Source organism: Cervus elaphus, chromosome 29 (assembly GCF_910594005.1).
Source record: "Cervus elaphus chromosome 29, mCerEla1.1, whole genome shotgun sequence".
NCBI classification, from domain to species: domain Eukaryota; kingdom Metazoa; phylum Chordata; class Mammalia; order Artiodactyla; family Cervidae; genus Cervus; species Cervus elaphus.
In genome coordinates, this window is record NC_057843.1 from 9,233,430 (window position 1) to 9,259,629 (window position 26,200).

Genomic DNA, 26,200 nt, shown 5'->3' on the forward strand with positions numbered 1-26,200 from the left:
GAAGGTTGGGGTATGGGATTTTAACTCATATCTTCTGATGCCAAACCTTTGCTCTTCCTTCTACTCATCAAAGGGCTTTCTGGGTGGCTCAGTGGTAAAGAATCCGCTTGCAATGCAGGAAATGCGAGAGACATGGGTTCGATCCTTGGGTCAGGAAGATCCCCTGGAGAAGGTAATCCACTCCAGTATTCTTACCTGGGAAATCCCATGGACAGAGGAGCCTGGTGGGCTACAGTCCCTGGGGCCGTAAAGAGTCGGACATGCCTGAGCAGTAGTAGCTACTCACCAGAATGAACTAAGCCCTACAAGACGGGGTGGAGCAGATTGGGGTGGGAAGGGAGCACCTCTGTGCCAACGCCAGGAGGAGACGCACAGACCCTCGGATTGCTCTCTGACTTTCCTCTTTCTTCGATCCCTTTCAGCTGCCTGGCCCTCCCCACCATGAACAGCACTCCGAGGGACGCCCCTGGCCCTGGCCACCGCGAGTGCCTCCTGCCTTCTGTGGCCCGGACCCCCTCTGTCACCCAGGTCACACCGGCCAAGAAGATAACCTTCCTCAAGCAAGGGGATCCCCGGTTTGCTGGGGTCCGCCTGGCCGTTCACCAGCGCGCCTTCAGGAGTTTTGGGGCCCTGATGGACGAGCTCTCTCAGCGGGTACCGCTCTCCTTTGGGGTGCGGTCGGTCACCACACCCCGGGGCCTGCACGGCCTCAGTGCTCTGGAGCAGCTGCAGGATGGTGGCTGCTATCTCTGCTCCGATAAGAAGCCCCCCAGAACCCCCGGCGGGCTGGGCCAGCCCCGGGGGAGAAGCCATTCCGCTCAGCAGTTGAGGGTATTCGAGGCACCGGGAACAGCCTCTACCTGCAAAGGTCTCAAAGCCTCGAGGAGGATCATGCTGGTTAAGAATGGGGACCCTCGGCTCCAGCAGACTGTGGTGCTCAGCCACAGAAACACCAGGAGCCTGATGGCCTTTCTCAGCAAGGCGTCGGACCTACTGCGCTTTCCCGTGAAGCATGTGTATACGGCCAGTGGGAAAAGGGTAGGCTGTCCAGGATACCGTTTCCTTAAAAAGTTGTCCGGATCTCAGCTCGAAACACTTAGATGGAACCCGGCAGTTATTCCTTTAAAAGAGGCACTGACACAATTGATATGTGTGTGTGTGTGTGTGTGTGTGTGTGTGTGTGTGTTAGTTGCTCAGTCGTGTCTGACTCTTTGTGACCCCATGGACTGTCGCCCGCCAGGCTCCTCTGTCCAAGGGGCAAGAATACTGGAGTGAGTTGCCATTTCCTCCTCCAGGGTATCTGCCCAATCCAGGTATCAAACTCAGGTCTCCTGCATTGCAGGCAGATTCTTTACCCTCTGAGCCACCAGGGAAGCCGTCAGACCCCGCTGATACTGGGTATAAAATAGTAACAGTGAGGACCTGCTGCTCAGCCCAGGAACTCTGCCCAGTGCTCTGTGGGGACCGGACTGGGAAGGAACTCAGGACAGAGGATGTGCGTGTATATATGGGATTCCCAGGAGGCTCAGCGGTAAAGAATCTGCCCGCCAAGCAGGAGACATGGGTTTGATCCCTCCCTCTAGCTGTGCTTTGCCGGGTGGAAGGGGGTCCTGCAGACCAGGCCTCCTGACTCCACACTCTCCTTCGCCAGCTGGACTCTCTGAAGGCTCTGCTGCGAAGCCCCTCCGTGCTGGTGTGCGCCGGTCTCGAGCCCTTCAGACCTCTGGCAATGGAAGATATCAGAAGAAAAGGAAGTGAACCTTCATCTGGGCAGACTTCAAGGAACAAAAGTGGTGAGTTGGGTCTGGAGGATGCCCAGTTTACTTGCACTGGATGGTGGTTCAGGAGGGTCGGGCAGATATCCTTTCTAGGTAATTTGGGAAACGTGCCTTTGGCCCCACATCTGGGGCATCTCAGTTCTCTAGGGGTCTCTCTTGCCCCTTCCTCCTTCTCATCGCGTTAACTGAGCCGGACAGTTGACTGGGATAGGAGAGAGGGGAGTCTGGTATTTAAAGAGAGCAAAATTAAGAGACCTTGAGCTCTAAGATTCTAGGATCTAAAATAAACTTTTATTAAGGACCACGGTGCGTATGGCATTATGGACACAGTGAATCATGGATATGTGGCATTTGCATCTTTCAAGAGTTACAACTCTTAGGCAACAGTGGGGATCAAACAGACCAAAGAAACAAATGATAACCACAGATCATCCATCCATCCATCAATCTATGCAGCCAGTCACATACCCATCCAAAAAGTCTATGTGCCAGAGCTAGTCTTTGTTATTAAAAAAAAAAAATTTAAAGCACAATCAACAAGTGCAGAGAAAAATTTCAGCAAAATTATTGGAATTACTATGGGCAAATTTTGGTGAATAAGCAAAATAATACCCTTTGTGAAAAGCTATTAAGAGAATGTCAACAATCGTTTCTGTGATTGCCCATGCCAAGTTCTGGACAGAGACCTGTCAATCCCAGCCATTCCTCTGGAGGAGCCCTCAGCCTCACTTGTTGCTTAAAGAGGGGCAGAGCTCGGCAAACCTTCTCCTAGCCAGCTGCACTCAAGAGAGTCTGCTCTTTTGCTGGCCATAGGCTCAGCCTCCGCCAGCCACTCCCTCTTTGCCAAGTGTTAGCTCAGGAGACAAAATGAGGAAGTACTAGGGCTTTCCTTCTTTCTCAGGGTCACGTCTTTCTATCCCCAGTGACCCCCTCTTTTTTGTCTTTTTCATGCTGAGGGGCAAGTTTAGTTATCACATGTGTAGGCCCTTCCTTGCCATCATTTATCAACCCCAAAACTTGATGAGTGTCAAGATGATAAATGATAAATCACCACTAGTAATTGCAAAGCATCTTACAGTTATACAATCAGGGGTGAATGCAGCAACCTACTGATTTTATTTCCTGCCCTGGGGGTGGGTGTGAAGAGGGCTAGAAGTTAACTCAGGGCACTGATGCTCTACAGCCCACTCTACTGTCTATGAAGAACCTACTCTGTGCCGGCAACTCTGAGGAAGTCTAATATGCACTGCCTCGCATCCTCAAAACAAACCCGCCAGATAGATCTATGACTTTTACAGTTCAGGAAAGAGGCTTTGCCAAAGCTTACACAGCTAGGAAGTGGCAGGGTTGAGATTGAATCAGACTTCAAGTTCATCTCACTGGGCTATACTGGTTCACCTCCTGGGAACTCTGCAAAGATTCATTCTAGAGTGGTTTCTGTCCTAACTGCTGGTTCAGGAGGTGGCAGGGGTATGCAGTATCCTTGCCTGGAGAATCCCATGGACAGTGGAGCCTGGTGGGCTACAGTCCATGCGGTCGTAAAGAGTCAGACACGACTGAGATGGGAGCGTACAGAGAGGTGTGTACAGGCTGTGAAATGCTCATGACCTTGACTCTTCTGCCCTGAAGCCCCACCGTCAGCTCATGATCTTTCCCTCTTTTCTCTTGCTCGTCATTGTGCGCCAGGGAGCTGGGGGCCCAAGGCCAAACAGAGCGTGATCCACGCACGGTCCAGGCTGGAGAACAGGTCACGGCAGTTCTCCCTGATGTCGGAGAGGTCGGGGCTCAGCGACCCCCCGGTCTGCCCACATCGAGCCTGCATGTGCCCTGCCCCCGACAGGCACCCTCTGAACACTCCTGCCCGGCTCGGCCCCTTGGTGGCAGGTGAAGACATCGAGAAGAACGTGAGCGTGAATGAGGATGGCAGCCTATCGGTAGAGATGAAAGTCCGCTTCCACCTGCTGGGGGAGGACCCGCTTCTGTGGTCCAGGAGGCTCGGGGGGGCCAGCACCCTCACCGTGACCTGTGGGGAGGGCCCCGACGCTGGGGAGGAGGATCTCCTTGGCTGTGTGTGGAAGGGCCACTCTGAGGACCCCTCAGAGCCTAGGGCACAGGGGCTGGGGCCCTGCGAGGCGGGAGGGGAGGGAGCCTTTGACCAAGGCCAGCGGCAGCCAGGGTCCAGATACGAGATCTGGATGAACCCCCTGTACACCTCCCAGGGAGAGTGGTCGGCCTCTCGGTGGAGGTCGGGGCTGACCCAGAACTCCCACTTCAGGGCCCCCAGGAGCCAAAGGGTCACCAGCAGGAGAAGAGGGAGCAAGGACAGGGCCAGCCCTGCCTCCAGCGACAGACCCCCTGGAGGCTCTGAGCCAAACTCCTCCTGCTGCTCTGGGTCCCTGGAGGATGCTGTGGCCAGCTGTGGCCCACATCTGGCCTCGGGGGCTGGTGAAGGCAGAGGCGAGGGAGCAGCGCTGGGCCGCAGGGACCGTGATGGTTGCCTGAAACTCAGGACCGGTGGCCTGACAGATGCTCTTCCTGACTCCTCCGCGAGTGCTGGGTCTCACGAGGAGTGCAGCGAAAGGGACAAGCCGTCCCAGGGCCGCCCCAGCAAGACTTCCCGGGGGGCCACCCAGCAGGGAGTTCCGGGTTCCCCCACTGTGAACCCCTCATCTATAGGGAACAAGGACCCACAGGCAGAGGAGATCGGACAGGGAGTGGGGCACCCCCAGGCCAGAAATAGGTCTAGGGTGAGGCCACGCTCGGCTCGGGGCCCGGCTGGTTCTGGGGATGATGCGGGAGGCTACACCCCATCTTCTGCCTGTGCCTCAGCCCTGGGCAGGAGCGGAAAGCAGGAGAGCAGAGCCAGCGCCCTGTCCTCACCCAGCATTTCTGTCCTCAGCCGAGGGGCCCAGAGGGCCCACCCCAGGCAGCGGCACAACCCAAAGGACATCCACTGCCCGCTCGACCCGCCTGTGTCCCGGCCAACGCCACGGCCGTCCAGCAGAGACAGGGCCCACCCACACGGCCCCCCACCCAGCCTTTCTGAAAGCCCGCAGGGCACCTGGAACCAGGCCTCCCGGGACCCAGGGCCACCCTTCTCGGCCTCTCGTTATTCCCCGGACACACACGGGCTAAGCAGCATCCCCATTACCCCTGGGAGCAATTCTGACTGTGTTTCCAATTTCTACCTCCCCGATTCCCCCTCTGCTGAGACCGAAGGGGGCCCTGAGTTCAGGCCGTGCTCACCGGCTCCCACACCTTCGGACACATCTGGCCTGTTCAGTGCCCCAGCTGATGGCCTGGGAGAAAAGACTGGGGGTGACAGATTCCAGCCTTCCTGGCCCTTGGTCCTGCCAGCCGGGTGGCCTGAGGGAGGGAGGCTGGGAGCACACTGGGGCAGCAGCCATTCACACCTGGGTACACCCTTGGCTCGGGGGTCCTCCTGTGGGACGATGCGGATGATGCCAGCCCCACAGCCACAGGGCGGCCAGGGCCCCTCCTCCAAGGCCTGCTGGGTGTGCAGCAGGTACTGTCCCAAGCCCCCCAGGACACGGCCCTCGGGCAAGAGGCATCCTTCAGGCTGCCGCAGCGAGGGTGACCACAGCGCTGATGGGGAGCCTGGTGGGGGCAAGGCGGGGGAGGAAAAGTTGGATGCGCGGCATCCGCGGCCCCCTGGCTCTCAGGGAGCGGCCTCGGGGAGAGTAGTCAGAGCTGTGAGAAGGGGCAGCCCTCGCAGCGGTCCCCAGCTCCAGAGAATGGCCCAGGGGAAGCTTTCAGGCAGAGGTGGCCTGGAGGAGCGAGAGGAAGGTGGCGGCGAGCTGCTGGGAGCTCTGCCCCGAGCCTCCCCGGAAGCCGTGGTCCGTGCGTGGCTGAGCAATATCCCGGAGGAGCCCATGAGACACGAGCTGGAGGACGAGGGTGAGGATGTGGCCGGGCATGGCCTGGAAGGCCCTCAAGAGGACCCTGTGGGCAAACATTCCCCAGATGGCCCGGAAGGATCAGTTTGGGCCGGACAACTGCCCCTGGAACAGGCAGCCAGTGAGGAAGCAGAACCAGAGGAAGTCTTTCCAGTGGCTAGCCGTGCTAGTCCCAAGTCAGCAGAGGGTCTGCCTTGCGGTGGAGTGTCAGAAACCCCTCCAGAGGCTGGAACCAGCAAAGGAGTGGCTGTGGACGGTGGGAGAGGCCAGCGCGTGCTTCCCAGGAGGGTCTCCACCTCCTTACAGATCATGAAGGCGCTGATGGGGTCCCGGCCGGGCCGGCCCAGCAGTCTGCCTGAAGTGTCCCACTCAGAGGGCAGGAGGCTTAGCCACTCAGCCCAGGCCCTCATCACCTGCCTCGCCAGACTCCACTTCTTTGATGATGATGATCTTGGGTCTCCCGCTAGCAAAGTGAGGTTCACAGACTCCCCTCGGTACCAGCAGCTCCTAAGTACCTTCCAGGCCCTGTGGCCAGGGAGTGGCCTCAGGAACAGTGAGCTGGAATCGGACCTCCAGGAGCTTGGCTGGCGCCAGGCCCTGCCAGCCCTCGGGCCCCACGTTGCAACCGAGGACTTCAGGCCCACGTCCTCCTCTGGGGTGGATGTCGGCAGTGGCTCTGGAGGCTCAGGGGAGGGCAGCGGACCCTGCACCGTGGACTGCAGCCTGGTGTCCGAGAAGATGGAGCTGCCCTTGAGCATCTCCTGCCAGGGACCTGATTCCAGAACCTTGGGGACCCCAGCAGTTCCAGGAAACCGACCGCTGAGTAGTTATGAGGCTGAGGGTGCTGCCAGTGAGGATAGGGCAGAAAAAAATGGCAGGGAGCAGACGCTGGGTGGTGACCCAGACCAAGGAGATAAAAACACAATGGAGGAAGAGGGGGTACAATTAGAGGAAATAAAAGAAGGAAAAGAAAGAGCAGAACTGCAAGTAGAGGGTGTCAGAGGGTTTCTGGAAGAGGAAGGAATCATGGAACTAGAATTGTCGGGGGCAGGCTCTCAGGATGGGGCTGGTGTCTGGGAAAATAAGAGCCTGCATGAAGAGGAGCCAGGAGACTCCACTGCCGTTGCCACGCAGAGCTCATCAGGGAGGAGAGGGAGCCCGACAGAGCCCCCCAGGAGCCTCAGCGAGAGGTACCTGGACGCCAGTGGGAGTCAAGGTGGCCCCAAAGCTGAGCCCCCTTTGGAGAAGTTGCTCGGAGCAGCTGAGACTGGCTGTGGGCAAACCCTGGACAAGCTCACCCAGGGGGCTGGTGAGACGGGCACTTGCAAGGCCCGCAGGGGGTCTCTGATCTCTGACCCTATGTGGGTGTCCAAGTTGTTGAAGAAGATGGAGAAGACCTTCATGGACCACCTCGCCGCTGCCACGGCCGAGCTCTGCACCCGCTGGGGCCTGCAGGGCGACCCCCTGCTGGATCAGATGGTGGCCGAGCTGCAGCGGGACATGAGCCAGCGGCTCCAGGACAGCGTGGAGAAGGAGCTTCTCAAGGTCCAGAGCTGGGCAGGGGGCGCGGGCGCGGGGCCGCCCAGGGAAGCCCTCCGCTGGGAGGCGTCCCTGCAGACGGAGCAGCGCAGGCGGCGCCTCCAGGCCCTGCGCAACCTCTCGCCCTTCTCCGAGCAGACGCGGGGCCGGGGGCCCCCCTCCTTCTCCCTGGAGGACCTGCCGGTCTTCAGAGGAGCCCTGGGGTCCCAACTTGGGGTAGAGGCCAAGGGGGAGGAGTTCTGTCCCTGCGAGGCCTGCGTGAGGAAGAAAATGGTTCCTGCACCCCCAGTGGATGTTGTGGGGTCAGCCAGCGCGCCCATCAGAAAGGCCTTCGACCTGCAACACATTCTGCAGAAGAAGAAAGGAGGGTGTGCTGACGGGGAGACAGCGGAGGTGGCCACCGCTGTGGAGAGGGAGGCGGAGCCCCTTCACAGGGACCCCTCGAGGACAGGCACTGTCCGGGGAGCTGATGGAGACCCTGAGCCGGGATCAGGCCAGGGCCCTGGAGCAGAGGAGGGGGACACCTGGGGGACAGAGGAGGAGGCGGGTGCTCAGGAGAAGGAGGGGCAAACAGAGCCCTGTGTGAGCAGAAACCCCTGGGAGGGGCTGGGGAGGGGGGAGCAGGGCATGGGCGGTGAGGAAGGAGACCTGGAGGTGGGCTGGGGGGCTGAGGACACTGGGGAGGCTCATGCCCTGGGAGGAGGTGGCCTGGGTCCAGGAGGACAAGAGGCTGGTGCTGGAACAACAGAGGCCTGGGAGGCTGCAAGGGAGAAGGGGTCAGAGACAGGAGGAGGATATGGAGGGGACGAAGAAGGGGGCCCTCAGGTTGGCCTGGGACATGGCCAGTCCCGTGAGGCTTTTGGAGACAGGAGCCCTTCCCCAGGGGCAGACCCGCCCCAACAGAGGTCAGGCCCCAGGTCAGGCCTCTCATCCTTCAGCACATCTTCTCTGGGGAACTGCTCTCTGCTCTCTCAGAAAGGCTCCGAAGATGAGCCGTGGGACAGATGCATGAGGAGCATTGAAGACCAGGCCACAGACGTCCTTGATCCAGAGAGAAAAGTCACAGGCATGTATCCAGAAAGTTCTGCTTCTGAGCAAGAAGGGGCCCCATCATGTTCCAGAACTCCAGAGCAAGGGACAGAGGAAGGTCTGAGTCCAGAACAGAGCAAAGAGGAAGGTCTGGCTTCAGAGCAGGAGACAGGGGAGGGCCCGGCTCCAGAAGAGGGAGATGAGGGCCCAGCTCCAGAGCAGGAGACAGAGGAGGGCCCGGCTCCAGAAGAGGGAGAGGAGGGCCCGGCTCCAGAGCAGAAGACAGAGGAGGGCCTGGCTCCAGAGCAGGAGGAAGAGGAGGGCCCAGCTCCAGAAGAGGGAGAGGAGGGCCTGGCTCCAGAGCAGGAGACAGAGGAGGGCCCGGCTCCAGAAGAGGGAGATGAGGGCCCAGCTCCAGAGCAGGAGGAAGAGGAGGGCCCAGCTCCAGAAGAGGGAGAGGAGGGCCCAGCTCCAGAGCAGGAGGAAGAGGAGGGCCCAGCTCCAGAGCAGGAGGAAGAGGAGGGCCCGGCTCCAGAAGAGGGAGATGAGGGCCCAGCTCCAGAGCAGGAGGAAGAGGAGGGCCCAGCTCCAGAAGAGGGAGAGGAGGGCCCAGCTCCAGAGCAGGAGGAAGAGGAGGGCCTGGCTCCAGAAGAGGGAGAGGAGGGCCCGGCTCCAGAGCAGGAGACAGAGGAGGGCCCGGCTCCAGAGCAGGAGACAGAGGAGGGCCCGGCTCCAGAGCAGGAGACAGAGGAGGGCCCGGCTCCAGAGCAGGAGACAGAGGAGGGCCCGGCTCCAGAGCAGGAGACAGAGGAGGGCCCGGCTCCAGAGCAGGAGACAGAGGAGGGCCTGGCTCCAGAAGAGGGAGATGAGGGCCTGGCTCCAGAGCAGGAGGAAGAGGAGGGCCCGGCTCCAGAGCAGGAGACAGAGGAGGGCCCGGCTCCAGAAGAGGGAGAGGAGGGCCCGGCTCCAGAGCAGGAGGAAGAGGAGGGCCCGGCTCCAGAGCAGGAGACAGAGGAGGGCCCGGCTCCAGAAGAGGGAGAGGAGGGCCCAGCTCCAGAGCAGGAGACAGAGGAGGGCCTGGCTCCAGAGCAGGAGACAGAGGAGGGCCCGGCTCCAGAGCAGGAGACAGAGGAGGGCCCGGCTCCAGAAGAGGGAGAGGAAGGCTCGGCTCCAGAGCAGGAGACAAAGGAAGGCTCTGACTTAGAAGCCAAAAAAGTAGTGAAACATCTGGCTTCCACAGAAACGAGGTTTAGAAACCTCCCCATGGACCAGACAGATGGCTTTGACGAAGATGACTTAGATTTCTAGAGAACTACCTGGGAGACAGTCCTGAATCAGAAGTTCAATCCACTGGAGATGCACAAAGGACATGGGCAAAAACCAAGGACTTGCCAAGGACACAGCCAGCCCTCACTGCCCTGGGTTCTAAATTCTGAGGCCCCATCGACCTGTCCACGCACCAAGTGAGGGAGGGTCTCAGATCTGCCCGGTTATCAGAAGTCAGCTCCCCTCCATATGTCTGCTGAACGCCAGAGGATGGAACTGGCTGGCTGTGGTTCAGGAGAGGTTTTGCTTGTGTTTGTTTTTTACCGGCTTGAGTTTCCCTCCTTCTTCTGCCTATTGATCTCCAGTTATTTCTCTCCTTGGCCTCTCCTGGGCAATGACCTCGCTCGACTTTGAAGTGCTTTTTTCTAGTCTTGACTTTATTTGGTGACTCTGGAGATATGAATGCTTGGGAGAAGAAGATAAATTCAGTGTCATTGGGCAAAATTTGTTCTTAGCTCCAAAGGCTGTGTCCTTCCTTAATTCATTTATATGTATAAAAAATATGTTTTTTAATGAAAAGTATTGGAAAATGCAAAAAAGCAGAAAGAAGGAAAAGTAGTCACTCTTAATCCCATCCCTTAGGGATAACTGATGTTAGCAATTTGATGCATTTCTTTCCCATCATTTTTCTAATCATTTGATAGCTGTGCTCATCCTTATAAACTTCTTTTTTTTTTAAACTTAACATAAGAAATTCCCCTTTTAATCTCAAAATCTTCATAAACCTATTTTAATACCTGAATAATGTCTTTAATGCCCAAATAATATGAGACTATAAAATACTTTTTCACCGTTTCCATTTGTTGACTATTTAGATAATTTCCATTATTTTTCCCAATATATATGGGATTTTCCATATATATAATTGTATTATATACATATAAATAAATATATATATATATATATATATATATATATATACACACAAATTTATTTTGCCCCGAATGGCAGATGATTTCCTAAGTTCTTCATATCTTCCACCAGATTGTTTTTCTAAACATCCAAGTTGTACTAAATTACATCACTTGGCCCACTACGTTCTCATCTGTGTTTGGTAGAGTCATTAAAAATGAGAAAGCCTTTGCTGATTTTATGGGCAAAAATAGTACCTTATTTTAAGGTGGGGTTATTTTAGCTATATTTGATTGCTAATGAGACTGAAGAGTTTTCTAGTCTTTATAGAAAATCTATTTACACACAGATTATATGTGTATGTCTTTTGCCCATTTTCAGCCAGGATTCTAGCTTTTTTAGGTGAATAGATTTACATGTGTCCTTTATAATTTTAAAAATTCCTATTTATCCTTTTTGAGATTGAAAAAAAAAAATGCCCTTTCTCAGCACATTTCTCCAGCAAGCCTTGAACTGGAGCTGTCCTTGATGGTGCAGAATTTCCTTCACAGGTTCTCACCAGCATTCCGATCCACACGGGACCATTTTGTGTATTCAGAATCATTGAAATGAAGGTCTGTGCTCCAAGAACAGATATCATTCACTGGTTGTTTAAATGTAAATATAAATTAAAAAATAAAATAGATAAGGTAATAATAGAAAATAAAGCAAATGTTGGGTGTAGGCTGTGTCCTCACACTGAAAGTTATCTGTTCTGCTCTATATCTGAGTGCTGGAGATGTTCTTAATTTGACATGTTTATAAAAGTTTTCTGGAGGTGAGTTTTTAAAGTTTTTACATTGAAAGTATATATGAAAAATGATATGTATAAATATATGTATAACTGAAGCACTTTGCTGTACACCAGGAACTAATACAGCATTGTAAATCAACCATACTTCAACTTTTAAAAATAAATATTTAGACGCATATATATATAAGTTTTATATTGTATATATATATGTAAGTATATATGCACACACACACTTATGTATATATGAACTGATTAGGCTTCCCTGGTGGCTTGGATGCCTGCAATGCAGGAGACCTGGGTTCTATCCCTGGGTTGGGAAGATCCCCTGGAGAAGGGAATGGCAAACCACTCCAGTACTCTTGCCTGGGGGATTCCATGGACAGAGGAGCCTGGTGGGCTACAATCCATGGTGTTGCAAAGAGTCGGACACGACTAAGCAACTTGAACTCACTCATCTTTGTCAGAAACTCCTAGTGAAACAGATTGCCTTGTAAGCTTGGGTTAAATATAATGGTATTTAGGCTTGTCCAGACCTTGTCACTATTAGTTGACATGGAGCATCCACTGTGCACCTCTTCTGTGACCTGAGGTCCTCAGTCATTTCCCGAGACATATTTCAACCTCTTTGCTTCATAATCTGCTATTTCCCCAAGTGACAGAGACAACCACCCCAGCTCTTACTGACCCAGCACTTCACTAAAATGGCATGTTCATCTCTGGTCAAGAGAAGAAAATGAAAAGGTCATGGGACTTGGAGATGGATGATCAGGCTCACGTCCCCACGACAGCAGCTCAGTTCCAACATTAGTGGAATGGCCACCTGGTGGGGTCCCTCCTCTGGGCCAGTTCTGCGCCTTCCCCTTGCTTCCACACCCTCACTCAGAGTCCCCTCTAGATCCCACCTGTTCCTTCATTCCCAGCAGGGTTTACAGAGCCCTACCCTTGTCCTCCATGTCCTCCTGGGTTAAATGTTTAGACCTGGTTGGTGGCGGGGTGCACTCATAGCTCAAGGCACCTAGTTTGTTAACGAAGAAACCAGTTGAAGCCCCTACAGCTCAGGAGAACGCCTAGCCCTCACCACTACACCCCCACTTTCATCTAATCTCCCATCCTATCTCAGCTCACCACACCCCTCCACCCTCGGCCCTGAAATCGCTGCTGGTTGTGAATTTTCCAAACGCTAGTAGCCCTTTCTCTTGAGATGGTGGTGGCCCATGGTCCTAATGACGCCCCCTGACTCAGCAAGTATCTCCTCCTCAAGCCCCTCGCCAGCCCCGCTCTGGCTTCCCATCCTTTCCGCCTGCACGTTGCAGCCAAACACCGATGCCTCCTCATTCTCAGCCCGCTGGTCTTTCTCCTTCCTCTCCCCAAAGGACCTCACCCACTGTGGCTGTTTCTGCTCCTTCTTTGGTCCAAGGACTCCCAGTGAAAACCCATGATCCCTTACTGCACTCCTGAAGCATATCCAGAAGATACTTTTACGCGTTAATACACAGTCACCTGTCGCCGCTTCCTAGCTGAAGAGATGGGTTCAGAGGGGAGTCGCTCAATGACATGTGTCGGATAGATCCTGAAGCCATGGTCTAAACCCAAACCTGACACTCCTAGGCCTGGGTTCCTTCTTCCACGCAGCCAGGGCCTGAGGTCAAGGCCCCGACAGACTGCTTATTCGCACCCCTTGGGCTCCTCCCTTTGGATCGCCATTGCCAGAGGCCACCTGGGGAGGCTGGGCTCCGCTGAGCCACACCTCTGGCCCCCTTGCCTGCCCTTGGCTTGGGGACTGACCTTCCAAGTTCACACCTTGTCCAAGCTGACATCCCCCTATGCCAGGGCCCACCCTCCTTGGCCCGTTCCTGATAAAGAAAGGCGAACTTGTGGTTTTCCACCCGTGGGCAGCCTGGAAAAGAACTAAATATTTTTGTCAATCCCAGCAGCTGATGGTGTGGCATGCAGGGGCCAGCAGGTGAAACACCCGGCAGCTCTGGGCTGGTCTCTCACCAGGACGAGTGGTCCCACCCCAGATGCCACAGGTATTACGGCCACTGCATTTTACGGCCGGCGGGACTGAAGTTTGGCACAGTGGATTCCCCAGAGCACAGGGCCAGGGCACAGACAAGCATCTCTTTCTTGAGTTCTGCCTCTCCCGTCATATCCAAGAAGGAATGAGATGGCTCCCAACCCTCCAGGCTGAGTTGGGAGCACCTGCCTCAAGGCGAAGGGATGACCTGGGTGACTTCTCAAAGCTTCATCATCACAGCCGTTCTGGGAAAAGACAAACCTAGGGTCAGATGCCCTCTGGTGCAGTGAATGGAAGGTGGGAAGGATGAAAGTTGGAAGTGACTCATTTTCTTAGAAAAGGCTGAACTCCACATCCCATTTTGTTCTGTCCTAGCTTGGCGAGCTCTTCCTTGCCCTGGAAAGACAGGCCCCGACAGGACAGACCGCTCCAGAAAATGCTGGGGACCCGGGGATAAATGGAATGCTTTGCAGATCTTCTGTTCCACCATCCAGGAGCCATGGTCTATCTTCCCCTGTTTGGTCTCAGCTGTCCAAGCCCACCTGCCCTTCTCAAAGGCCTATCAGAATCAAACCCACAAAAGTTCTGAATTTAAGGGATGAGGGTGAGGAGGAAAAACATCTACAGGATAAAGTGAGTCTATTCCCTTTTATGTCTGGAGCTCTTCACCCCTACTACGAAGCCGCTCTTACAGACAGGGATTATGACTCATGCGATGGAGTCATTGCAGTCACATGTCACAACAGCAGAAGCTCATTGTGATAGGCTCTCCCCATGTTACCCAGGCCTGCGCTTCAGGGCACAGTACATACCAGGACCATTGACATTGTTAGTTCTTCTATTCAGCCTAGGATGAGCAGCTCTGCCCGGCCACGTGGCACTGCTGAGGACACAGAGATGGAAGACGGCCCCCCGAGCCCCACTCTGGACCTACTGTGGCCCCTGCCCGGAGCTCAGCAGTCAGTGGGGCTGCCCGTGTGCCCACGGGTGGCAGTGACGGCCAAAACCCAGACGGTGGCTAAGAAAACCGGGAGACGCATGGAAGTGGATCCGATACCAACCATAGCAGCGGAGAGGCCGGTTTGCCTGAGTTGTTTTGACCAGGGGCAGTAGCGGTCTGGGTGTTCTCCAGGAAGAGAGGACGTCATGAGCTGAGACTGGGAGTCAGGGTCTGTAGAATAGGGGTGACAGCAATTAGGAGAAACCTTCAGGAGTCATGTGGTGTGTTGGGAGGTGTCTTTGGGTAGGAGGGAAGTAGAGAGTCAGAGAAATGCTGCCTGGCTGAGAAGGAGGCTCTGTTGACCCCCAGGCCAATGACCCGAGAGACACCTGTTCAGGAAGGAGGAAGATTTTTATTAGAATGGAGGAGGGTGGGAGTGAGAGTCTTGGGACCTCCCAGGAACTTCCAGTGAAATAGGCTGGAGCTTTGGCCAGCGCAAGGGCAGGCGTCTTCCCATGCTCAAGCGGGACCAGACCTCCGGTTGGCCCGGCTCAAAGCTGCACTCAGCCAGTAGGTCCCCAAAGCGCAGGAAGGGGCAGCAAAGAATCTAAGGAGGTGAGGGCTGCTGTCAGACTGGGGAGTCGCTGGATGAGGCAGAGAGAAGCGGGAACCAGCAGAACCTCTGGGTTCCGTGGGGGAGGAGTCCCAGAGGGCCTGGTCTTCCCTGGTCCGGTGTTTCTGCCTGGAGACAGTCCGGGTGGCCTTGCTGGCTGCACTTCGTTTCTAGGCCTGGCTCTGTCCCTAACTGCTAGCCCAGTGCTCCGACCTGGGGCATTGGAGGGTCATTCTTGGAGGTCCTTGGAGGGTCCAGACATCCCGTCCCAGTGGAGCCACAACAGACGGGCCAGAAGGAGGAAGGCTGACTTCCCACCGTACCCAGAGATGCTTGGTTTCTGGGGCGGATGATGGTGAACTGTTGGAAGAACACTGCTGTTCTGCAACTTTCTGTGTCCCAGGAGCCAGAGACTTTCGGACCAGGAAGACCATATACCCAGCTCCATCTTCGTTCTGCTATTTTTATCTCTGTGTTGTTCAAGAGATACAAGCGCAGAGGTTCAGAGATGCCCACCCTGGCCCAAGGTCACACATGGGTCAGTACAGAGCCAGGCCTGGAAGCTGAGTGCCCTGGATTTTGCAGGCATGAGTTGATTCCACAAAAGAAGAGCCTCGGAGCCCAGGCGGCGCTGCCTCCTCTGCCCGGGTGGGTGGAGAGCCGGGCAGGTAGAGCAGCATCGCAACCTAATTAGAAGCTGTAGAGGCGCGGGGACATGGGGGGCCCTGCTCGCACATTAGTGCCCGCTCCATAGATCATAGGCACGCCAAGGACATAATAAATAATCTGCCCAAAGGTTTTAAAGGTAAAAATCAGCAAACCATTAATAATGTCCCCGCCACCATATATCACGCTGAAATCTTCCCATTAGGCTGCTCCCTGAGCCGATTCGCATTTTCTGGGCAGTTCCCCCGCCCCCTTCCCTTTCCATCGTGCTCTGAAGCCCCTCCCCCACAGCCTGTGGCCCGGAGGGAGGGGGTGTGGGACCTTCTCGGATTTAACATCTGGGTTCTATTCAGGCGTGCGGCATAGAATCCGTGTCTCTACTTACATTTGTTCTTTTAACAGACAGGGTGGAGCTCACCCACCTCCCCCTGCCCTCAGCCCAGCTTTAAGTGGGAATAACTCTCCGCCCTCTTCTCTGAAAGGCCAAGGAGGCTTAATTATTGGGTTGGCCCAAAAGTTCGTACGGGTTTTTCCATATCACCTTACTGAAGAACGTGAGTGAACTTTCGGGCCAACCCAATAATTACTATAACAGAGTTACTTTGTTTTATTCTATTTTTCTTCCTGTGTCTATTCCCTAAGCATTTACTTTCCTTTTTTAGATTGGGGTGTAGTTGCTTTACAATGTTGTGTTAATTTCTGTTGTACAGCAGAGTGAACCGGCTACATATATACACGTGTGCGTGCTAAGTCACTTCAGTCATGTCTGACTCTTGGCGACCCCATGGACTGTATGCCAGGCTCCTCTGTCCACGGGATTCTGCAGGCAAGAATACTGGGGTGGGAGGTCATGTCCTGCTCCACAACGTACACATATATCGCCTCTTTTTTGCATTTCCTTCCCATTTAGATCACCACAGAGCCTGTGCCGAAGGGCAGGTTTTCACTAGTTCCCTGTTTTATACATGGTAGTGTATCCATGTCGCCCCCAGAACAGGGTCTCTTTAAATAAGAAAAGGGCTGATGGACGCACTTTCCAGCCCTTGGTGTCTCTGCAGAGAACTCGGGTCTGGCTTGAATATTTGGGTGAGTTGGGCGTGATTTATACTTTGGAGGTAACCTGTGTTATCAGGAGCTGGAATGAGGAAAATTAGGAGGAGAAAATCTAGGCCAGCGGGCTGCCGGGCTGTGGTGTGGGGGCGGCATGGGGCTGCGTGACCACAGGGTGAAGGATCCAGGAATGCGTCCAGCATTGGCGTGTCCCCCCTGTTTGGCTTCAACTTCCGCAACTGAGTTAGGAAAGACAGCCCTTTGCTGGGGCTGAGGGCCACCCTCCACGTGTCCTCTGAAGGGCGAGTGGGCTGAGTGACTCCCCAGCTGCCTCAGAGAACCAGTTTCTCAGACGCGGACGCTGAAAGCAGAGGAGGAGATCTGTGCTGGCTGCTAGCTGTCTCCTGGGAAGGTCCCCCGGTGGGACCGCCTTAAGGGGAGGGGCCCCCCATCCCGGCTCTCTGGCGGTGAACTGAGTGGGGTGACTTGGACCAGCCCCGCCCCTCCCCAGGCCTGTGTCCTCATCTGCAACACCCCTAGAGTCCCTTCCGGCTCTGAGGCTGGGCTGAGCGCCCTCCTTGAACTTCCCATCGGAGAGCCAGGGCCGCATACTTACCGGTCATTCTGCAAAACCTCTTGAGTGGTCCTGGGTCCTGAGTCCTGGGTCCATTCTGTGAGTCGCCAGCCTTGGTCATTTTTTACTTTGATTGAGACATACACCATTCTGTGGCTTGGGGGTTCTGTTCCCATTCCCCCCCAGTCCCACAAAATAGACTGTGGGGCTCCCCCAGACCACCCTTCACACACAAGGGGCCCATTTTACAAAGCACAGCCTGCCTTCCTTAGGCCTTCAGAACGACCCAGGGAAGAAGCAATATAAGGTCAGCTGTACCCATTTGATGGATGGAAAAACTGATACAGACAGATGGATGAACAGGGTTGAGAAATCCTCTAGTAAAAGGCCTCTCATGGAGAGATGCTCAGAGTGTAATGGATGGGAGCCGGGTTCTGAGAGCCAAGGGGACAGATGGCTGTAAGGTGAAGCTGGCCCCTCCCCATGGATGAAGTGTCCTTCGCTGGAATATCTTGGGGTTTGGTGTAAACCATGCACACTGTGTGTGACTCTAAGTGGGCATCACATTTTACAGGAAAGACTCGAATTCCCTAGGCCTGGAGTGACATTCCAAGTTGACTCTCCACGGGGGACTCAAAACCAGGCCCCCACAGCCAAAAAGGAGCTGGGACCCCCGACCAGCAGACCTGTGCTGGCCTCCTCAGGCCCTGGCAGGTCCTTCTGCAAGACCAGCATCCTCCTGTGACTGGTGGGACTTCCAGGATGGACCGTCTCATCCTCCTCGTGTCCCAGGTGAGGGCTCCATCTAGTGCAGAGTCCCCAGGAGCAGTCAGTAGATCCTGAAGGGTCCACTGGTAGATCCCTATGTCATGCCTTCCTTTATACCCACAGTTTGCCCATCTGCCACCCCTACTCACCAATCATGTGTCAGAACATTGTGTCTGATCATTGCAGTCCACGCTGATCCAGGGCAAGTTACCAACGTCTCTGAGCCTCAGTTTACTCATCTATCAAAATGGGCCAGATGCCCACATGTTTAAGTGGCTATGAGAATTAATCGGTGTGATAACTGTGGATGTGCCATACTGAGTATTTAATAAATCAATTATTCTTGGGACAGGTTGGAAATGAGTTGTCTGGGGTGGAGGGTGGGGGGTGGGTGCAGAGGCTCCTGGAGTTCAGCCAGGGGAGAGAAAGTGTATTCCCACTGGAAAGGAATAAACTGGGGAAGGTTTTACAAAAGAGAGCGCATTTCCTTATTTTATGTCCCTGGATACGCTCCAGTGTCTCCTAGTTTATAGTCTATGAGAACTTAAATAGGATTTGTACCTGACTGTTGTGTGAAAATTTTATAACTCTCAATTATGTTGACTTGGTTCATGGCGCTTTTCAGGTTTACTATACCCTTCTACTTTTCTGTATATTCATTCCATTGATTTTTAATATTGAAATTCCAACTAAAAATCTTAATTTGTCTACCTTAAAAATTATTGTAATTTATAGTGGAACTATACATAACTTCACTTCTGTTTTTTCCAAGTCTCCTATACATATCTTATCATACTTTTATAATTAAAAAAATAAAAAAGAAAGAGGAAAAGAAAGAAAGGAATTTTAGGGGTTCATTCCACTAATAAATATGAATTATTTTTAGATACGTATAGCAGGCTCATGGAAGTTACACTTACCCTAGAACTTCTATTGTCTATACTTTTAAATGCACATAAGATGTTACATAAATTATTTATTATTGTAATTGAATAAAACACAAATGGAGTTACTGATTTTAAAAAAGAAAAGAAAGAAAAAAGAAAAAGAAAAAGAAAAAAGAAAAGTGCATTTGATCAGCACTTTGACAAAAGAGGGAGCTTTTGATGGAGGCGTTGGGAGCTGGGCTGGGGAGATTCCAGGGGGAGGGAACAGAATGGTCTAAAACCCAGAGGTGTAGGAGGCAGGGATGATCCAGCACGGCCAGACCCAGCACGTGGGGGAGGGGGGGCCTTTTGGTTTGGATGCCCGGCTCTGAAAGTCCTGGTCCGTCATCACCTTGGCTCAGCGCCGCTGCCGAGGTGGCAGCTCTGCTGATGGAATGCACTTTCCCAAGCAGCTGTCCGGAGAGACCCTGCCCCCCACCCCGATCCCTGTCACTGTGACAGACCCCCAGCCCACTCTTCTCAGACCTTGATGGATGGTCCCCATGCTGGATTTCATATATCTCCGTCTTCTCTAGAAGCTGTGACACGAGTAATTGGTGTCACGTCTGTTGATTGCATGCCAGGTGCTGACAAAACAGTCCCTAACAGGGAGCTCCGGGGCACTGGGCTTGATTGTGTGACCAGGAAACCACAGGGGACTAAGCAAGCCAGTTGACCCAGGGAGAGGCAGTCGGCCCAGCTAGACCAGTGGGGGTCAGTGCCAAGGTATCCTGTCCCCCGACCTGGAGGATGTGCCGGAACCCTGCCAAACTGGGGCGGCACAGTGTTGGAGAGCCACTGATTCACCCCCAAGACTGCACTGGGGGCTGGGCACACACCTCTCTGATCTTTGCAGTCCATGCTGCTCCAGGGCAGGGACTCTCAAGGAGTGGTCCTGCCTCCTGCTGCAAAGATGCTGTCTTCCCCAGTGCAGGTGATGTGTCTAAGGTTAAATGAGTTTTATCAAGAAATACAGGTATTGGCAAGGGGAGGTATTGGGGGGGGGGGGGGGGCCTAGGAGGGTAAAAACCAGGTCACCTGCTCGTGATCCGGCAGACCTTGCGTCAGGCCAGGCCCAATCTGACTGAGCTGGGGCCTTTCTAGCCTCCTCGGCAGAGAGCAGAGAGGGGAGGGGCCTCCCAAGTGTCTCATCTGTCACAAGAGGATGGAGGCCCCACCCGGCAAACGGCTTAGCCTTAGCAGACAGGTGGCAGGCCGTGAACCAGGAACTCACAGAGAGGCCGTGGGGGTGTGGCCTGGGAGAACACCCACACCCGGCTACCCCATCCCTGGCCAACCGAGGCAGATAAATCGGCTGATGGAGGGCTACCTGGGGGCGGGGCCAAACGTCCACCTCTCTCCATCGTTAGGCACCTGTGCTTTAGATTTTTTCCTTAAAGTTCAGCTGATTTGTATTTCTTTAATAATTAATGAGGGCTTCCCAAGTGGTGTTAGTGGTAAAGAACCCGCCTGCCAATGCAGGAGACATGGGTTCTATCCCTCGGTTGGGAAGATCTCCTGGAGGAGGAGGGCATGGCAACCCACTCCAGTAGTCTTGCCTGGAGAATCCCATGGACAGAGGAGCCTGGTGGGCTACAGTCCAAAGGGTTGCAAAGAGTTGGACATGACTGAAGCAATTCAGCATGCACGCACTCAATATTTAGTGATGTTGAGCGATTTTTCATGTTTGTTGGCCATCTGTATGTCTTCTTTGGAGAAATGTCTATTTAGGTCTTCTGTCCATTTTTTGATGGGGCTGTTTATTTTTTTGATATTGAACTGTGTGAGTTGTTTGTATATTTTGGAGATTAATCCCTTGTCAGCTTCATTTGCAGATATTTTCTCCCATTCTAAGGGTTGTCTTTTAGTCTTGTTTATGGTTTCCATAACTGTGCAAAAGCTTTTAAGTTTAATTAGGTTCAATTTGTTTATTTTTGTTTTTGTTTTCATTACTCTAGGAGGTGGGTCAAAAAAGGTCTTGCTACGATTCATGTCAAAGAGTGTTCTGCTTATGTTTTCCTCTAAGAGTTTTATAGTGTCTGGCCTTACATTTAGGCCTTTAATCCATTCTGAGTTTATTTTTGTGTGTGGTGTCAGGGAGTGTTCTAATTTCATTCTTTTACGTGTAGCTGTCCGGTTTCCCAGTATCGCTTATTAATGAGCTTGTTTTCTCTGTTGTATATTCTTGCCTCATTTGCCTTCTTGATCATAGGTGTATGGGTTTATCTTCTGGCTTTCTATCCTGTTCTATTGGTTTATATTCCTGTTTTTGTGCCATTCGACACTGTCTTAACTACCGCAGTTTTGTAGGATAGCCTGAAGGTGGGGAGCCTGATTCCTCCAGTTTTTCTTTTTCAAGACTGCTTTTGTTATTGGGGGTCTTTTGTGTTTCCATACAAATTGTAAAAATTTTGTTCTAGTTCTGTGAAAAATGTCATTGGTAATTTGATTGGGATTGCATTGACAAGGAGATTGTTTTGAGTAGATGAGGTATCACTTTACACCAGTCAGGATGGCCATCATCAAAAAATCTACAAAAAGTAAATGCTGGAGAGGCTATGAGAAAAGAGAATTCTCCTGCACTGTTGGTGGGAATGTAAATGGACAGCCACTATGGAGAACAGTGTAGCGGTTCCTTAAGAATCTAAAAATAGAACTACCATGTGACTCAGCAATCCCACTCCTGGGCACATACCCTGAGAAAAACATAATTCAAAAAGATACATGCAGCCTGATGCTCACTGGAGCAATATGTACAATAGCCAGGACATGGAAGTAACCTAAATGTCCTTCAGCAGACAAATGGATAAAGACGATGTGGTCTGTACATACAATGGAATATACTCAGCCATAAAAAGGAAAAAAAAAACTTGCCATTTTCAAAGATATGGATGGACCTAGAGACTGCCGTAGAGAGTAAAGTAAACCAGAAAGAGAAAAACGCTTATTGTATAATATCGCTTATAAGTGAAATCTAGAAAAATGATACAGATGAACCTATTTGCAAAGCAGAAATAAAGACACAGCCATAGAGAGCAAACATATGGACACTAAGGCAGCAATTGAGGGTGGGCTGAATTGGGAGACTGGGCTTGACTAACATACAGTACTGATACTGTGCATAAAACAGATCGCTACTGAGAACCTACTGTATACACAGGGGAGCTCAGTGTTCTACCCTGACCGGAATGGAAAGGAAATCCAAACAGAGGGGATGCGTGTACACGCATGGCTGATTGGCTTTGAGGTACAGCTGACACTAACACAACATGGTAAACCAACTGCACTTCAATAAAAATGAATTTAAAATATTCAGCTTAAGCCACCCACAGTAGGGAGCTTGGGCCCGTCTCAGAGTCCTCCGCATAGAGCCTGTCATGAGTGGCCCCTGCCCGACCCTCGACGAGCTCTGAGATGCAGGATCCCGGAGCCTGGACGTTTCCAGCACCTTGCTCTGCGTTCTCTCCCTGAGGACTTTGGATGAGGCTTGGTCTCTGGTGTTAGTGTCAGAAATAACACGCTGGTGTTTTCGTTTGTTGCTATTTTGGCTCCTCCCAGCCTGTGCCGATGATGCTTCTCCTTCCCGGCGACTGCACCGCTCGCCCACAGGGCCCTCACGGCAGGCACTGTTGCATCCTCACCTTTCTCCCAGCTCCACGGAACCTCTCTTCCTTCGTTTTCTGTTTCCCTCCACTTCGTTCTCTACTTTGTTTTATCCTCTTCTTTTGTCTGCATCTTACTGGTCATCTTTTTCACACTAAGGCTGAACTAAGCAATGAATAGTAAATAGACACAGACTCAGTAGCCACGGTCTGGATTCAGAAAAGAGATAAATACCCTCAAGGCACCTCATTTAGCCCCTGGACCACCCTTATACCACCTCCGGTTCTGGCCCGGAGAGATTTGATCACACAGTCTACACACTTTGCTCCACCTCTGCCACATGCCATGAGCCATTAATGAAGTGACGGTGACACCTGGGATGTCCCAGCGGCCACTCCTGGCCCAGAGCAGAGGCAGCTCCTCTCAGAATGACTTGGTCAGCAGCTGCAGGCACTCAGCCCCCAACAAGACAACTCGGCCTCATTCTGGACAAGCCCCAGGTCTTCATCTGCTGCCCCGTGGCTGGTCTACCTGCAGAACTGGAGTCCTGCATGGGCGCCCTTCACTCTGCACAGGTAGGGGTGTTGGGGAGCCCTCCTGCGGGGCCTGGGGCAGGCTGGAGAGTAGGAGAGGGAGTGAGAGGCCGTGGGCCTCCGGGTGTCAGAGCTGAGATCATCCCAGGAGCCACTCTGTGCTCACTCCAGCTGTGTGATGCTTCCTCTTCTGCCCGGGGGAGACTGGAAGGTCCCTTCTTGGGGTAATGGGCTTGGAGTAATTCCCTGTCTTCCCGGGCCCCGCCCACAGAGAAAGGGGTTCTCTCAGGGGTGGGAGCAAGGCTGAGGCTGCCCCCCAGCTCCCTCCCGGGGCCCTGGGCTCCCCCCCGCTCCATCCCACCACGCAGTCGTCTCCAGGCTGGCCCTTGGGACCTGCAGCTCCTTCCTCCATCCCGCCTGGCCTGGGAGAGTCCCTCTAGTCCGCTCATTGTCCCACTTCTGCCACTTTTCCTCCGCCTCATTGTTCCTGTTATCAGCATCCTACACGCCGCGGCGGCTGCATGGGAAGGCATGGCTGCCGCCGAGGCCGCGGCTGAAGCCCGTGGACAGGGCCCAGGTGTCCGGGTGGCGGGCCTGCCTGCCCAGTCGGGTCCCCCAGGCTTGCCCCAGAGCCTGCAGTGGGTACACGGCAGACGGCTGGGCTCCTTGGGGGGGATCCTTGTTCTCGATGCTCAGGGGGAAGGACAGGAGACTCTGAGCCTGCCCCCACCCCCCACTTCCAGCTGTCATATCTGGAGCCTTAGGCAGCCTTGCCAAGTCTCTCCATCAAGGCTGATGCCCTGCACAGTCAGAATCTCGCGTCTGTTTCCTTCTGGTTAGGTGCAGGCCTGCCTGCTTTGTTGACAGGACCATATAAGGCTGAGGAAATGAAAGTGTGTGAAGTGAGCCGTTTAGATGAGAGCAGGCCTAATAAGGCAGAGCCTAGCCAGAGTGTTTTGGGGGAAGAGGAGTTAGAAGGAGGGAGAAGGAATCTTGCTTTTGGTCTGCACCGTGTTAGAATATTTTAGGCTTCTCAGGAGAGCTGGGGTGGTACATATGTGTGCTAAGTCTCGCCTCTGTCGTGTCTGGCTCTTGGTGACCCCATGGACTGTAGCCCGCCAGGCTCCTCTGTCCATGGAATTCTCCAGGCAAGAACACCGGAGTGGGTTGCCTTTTCCTCCTCCAGAGGATCTTCCCAACCCTGGAGGTTGAACCGGCCTCTCCTGTGTCTCCTGCTTGGCAGGCAGATTCTTTACCACTGAGCCACCTGGGAAGCCCGGGGTGGTATAGATGTAGCAAATAAAGAGAAAAGACACCCAATTCAACTTGAATTTTGGATCAAGAAGGATTTGTAACATGTAAGTATGTCCCTTGCAATATTTGGGATATATTATTAATAATATATTATTCTTTGTTTACCTGAAATTCAAATCGAATTGAACGTCCTAAATTGTATCCGGCACCCCTACAGAAGACCTTTGTGGGGTTCAGAATGCTGCAGGGAGGTCGTTGGGATGTTCAGACAGGACCGGGAATGAGGGGTGGCGGGGGAGGGCAGAGGGACCTTCAGATCTTCCTCATCCCAGAATCCTCTGGGAGAACTGCTGGCTGGGGGTGGCTCTCCCGGGCACAGGGAGGCCCCACGTCTGAGGCCCCAAGAACAGCCCAGACGGGATATTCACACCCTGGGCTCTTTGCAGCTTCCTCTGGTGGAGCCACCTCCACAAGGAGAGTGGGTACAGATAGACAGTTCTGCAGACTCGTCCGGATAATCCAGGTGGACCAAAGAACCCAGACAGGTAGCGCAGCCAACTTCATTCCCACCAGCAGGGACATCTCGCCCTCTGCTGGCAAGTGCTGGTATGACAGGTGTCTCTTTCAGGGACAGTCCCTGAAAGAATTACCAGACATTCAGTTTATCTTCCACTCTTCTTCATCTGCTCTGGGACAGCTGGAATTGTGGCTTTTCTGTGAAGAAAGATTCACCGTCGTGAGTCTTGGTTGTTTGAAAAAACTCGATTTTTTCACTGTTGCCACGCAGGACCTTGGAGAAAAGGAGACAAAACATTCACTAACTTTTCCCTCTGGAAGGAGTGGGCTCCAGAATTTCAAGAAACAGAAAAAGGTAACTGTCTCCCAGTCCGTGAGATACTGAACCTCAGAGTCATTAATAGTGGTGGGAGCAACGGGAAGGACTGGCTATCATCTTCTTCTCCGTACCAGGAACGCAATTCTCCGTGTGGGTGGTTCACTCTCTGCTGTCCTCCTCTATTGGCGTGGGTAATTATATGCTTCCCTGGAGCCCCTGTTTCAGCTCAAGACACCTCCAAGCAACTAAAGATCTCAGGACAGAGCTCTCTACACTCTTCAGCAAACCAGTAACACAGCTCCTGCAGGTAACAGCCAAAGAGGCTCACGAGAGCCATCTATCAACTCCAGCCAATGAAAAGTTTTACTTAATGCATTGAATACAGGAAACAAAAGGTAGTTTTTCATATTTAAGATATTTATAATCCAAATGGAAAAGTGACATAGTTGTAAGTATGAGCTAATAACAGTGGCAAGGAATTATGACTTATGAACAGGGCAGACCCAGGTTTTGTGGGCATCTCAACAAACCGGGGGCTTCTTAAAAACAGCCTGCATGATTGCAAATGCATAACAGGTTTCATAAGGGAATATTTATTTGGAATGTGTAAATGAATGATAACTATTTGCATACTTTATAAGACTATGTTTCAGAGCCTTTCTAGATTCACAGCAAAATAAAGAAGGTGGAGAGATTTCCCATGTACCCTTGCCACTCCCCCTGTGCATAGCCTCCCCGACCATCAACATCCCTCACCACAGCGGAGCCTTTGTTATGGCTGATGACCCTGATTTAACACCTTATCATCACCATAGTTTACATTAGGGTCAGGCTTAGTTATAAAGAATCTGCCTGCAATGCAGTAGACGCGGGAAATGCAGTTTCAATCCCTGGGTTGGGAAGATCCCCTGGAGGAGGAAATGGCAACTCGGTGGGTATTCTTGATAGGAAAATCCCGTGGACAGTGGAGCCTGGCAGGCTGCAGTTCCTGGGGTCGCAAAGATTCAGACTCGACTGAGCATGACATGACATGACATGAGTCAGTGTGGCAAGTTCTGTGGGTGTGGACAAATGTACGATCACTTGTCTCCACCACGAGAATACCGTAAAGTGATTTCCTTGCCCTAAACATCCTCTGGGCTCCACCTGCTCAGTCCTTCCTCCCCTAACTTCTGGTGACCACTGAT

The 26,200-nt window shown here is 53.1% G+C and overlaps 1 protein-coding gene across 1 annotated transcript; it reads left to right on the plus strand.

Annotated features, from left to right (window-relative positions):
* Positions 1 to 441: 441 nt before the first annotated feature.
* Positions 442 to 23,720, plus strand: RP1L1 (RP1 like 1). The gene is made up of 5 exons (XM_043890683.1): positions 442 to 1,038; positions 1,652 to 1,793; positions 3,465 to 8,612; positions 23,422 to 23,562; positions 23,668 to 23,720. Exons 1-5 carry the CDS (start codon positions 442 to 444, stop codon positions 23,718 to 23,720), a joined length of 6,081 nt encoding a protein of 2,026 aa, XP_043746618.1.
* The last annotated feature ends 2,480 nt before the right edge of the window (positions 23,721 to 26,200 follow it).

Excerpts from the sequence above, each read along its gene's own strand:
- RP1L1 (XM_043890683.1), top strand. The coding sequence starts at position 442 with ATGAACAGCACTCCGAGGGACGCCCCTGGCCCTGGCCACCGCGAGTGC. Across the intron at positions 8,613-23,421 it reads TCCAGAAGAGGGAGAGGAGG|CATCCTACACGCCGCGGCGG; the intron begins GCCTGGCTCCAG and ends TCCTGTTATCAG. Across the intron at positions 23,563-23,667 it reads GGCTTGCCCCAGAGCCTGCA|CTGTCATATCTGGAGCCTTA; the intron begins GTGGGTACACGG and ends CCCCACTTCCAG.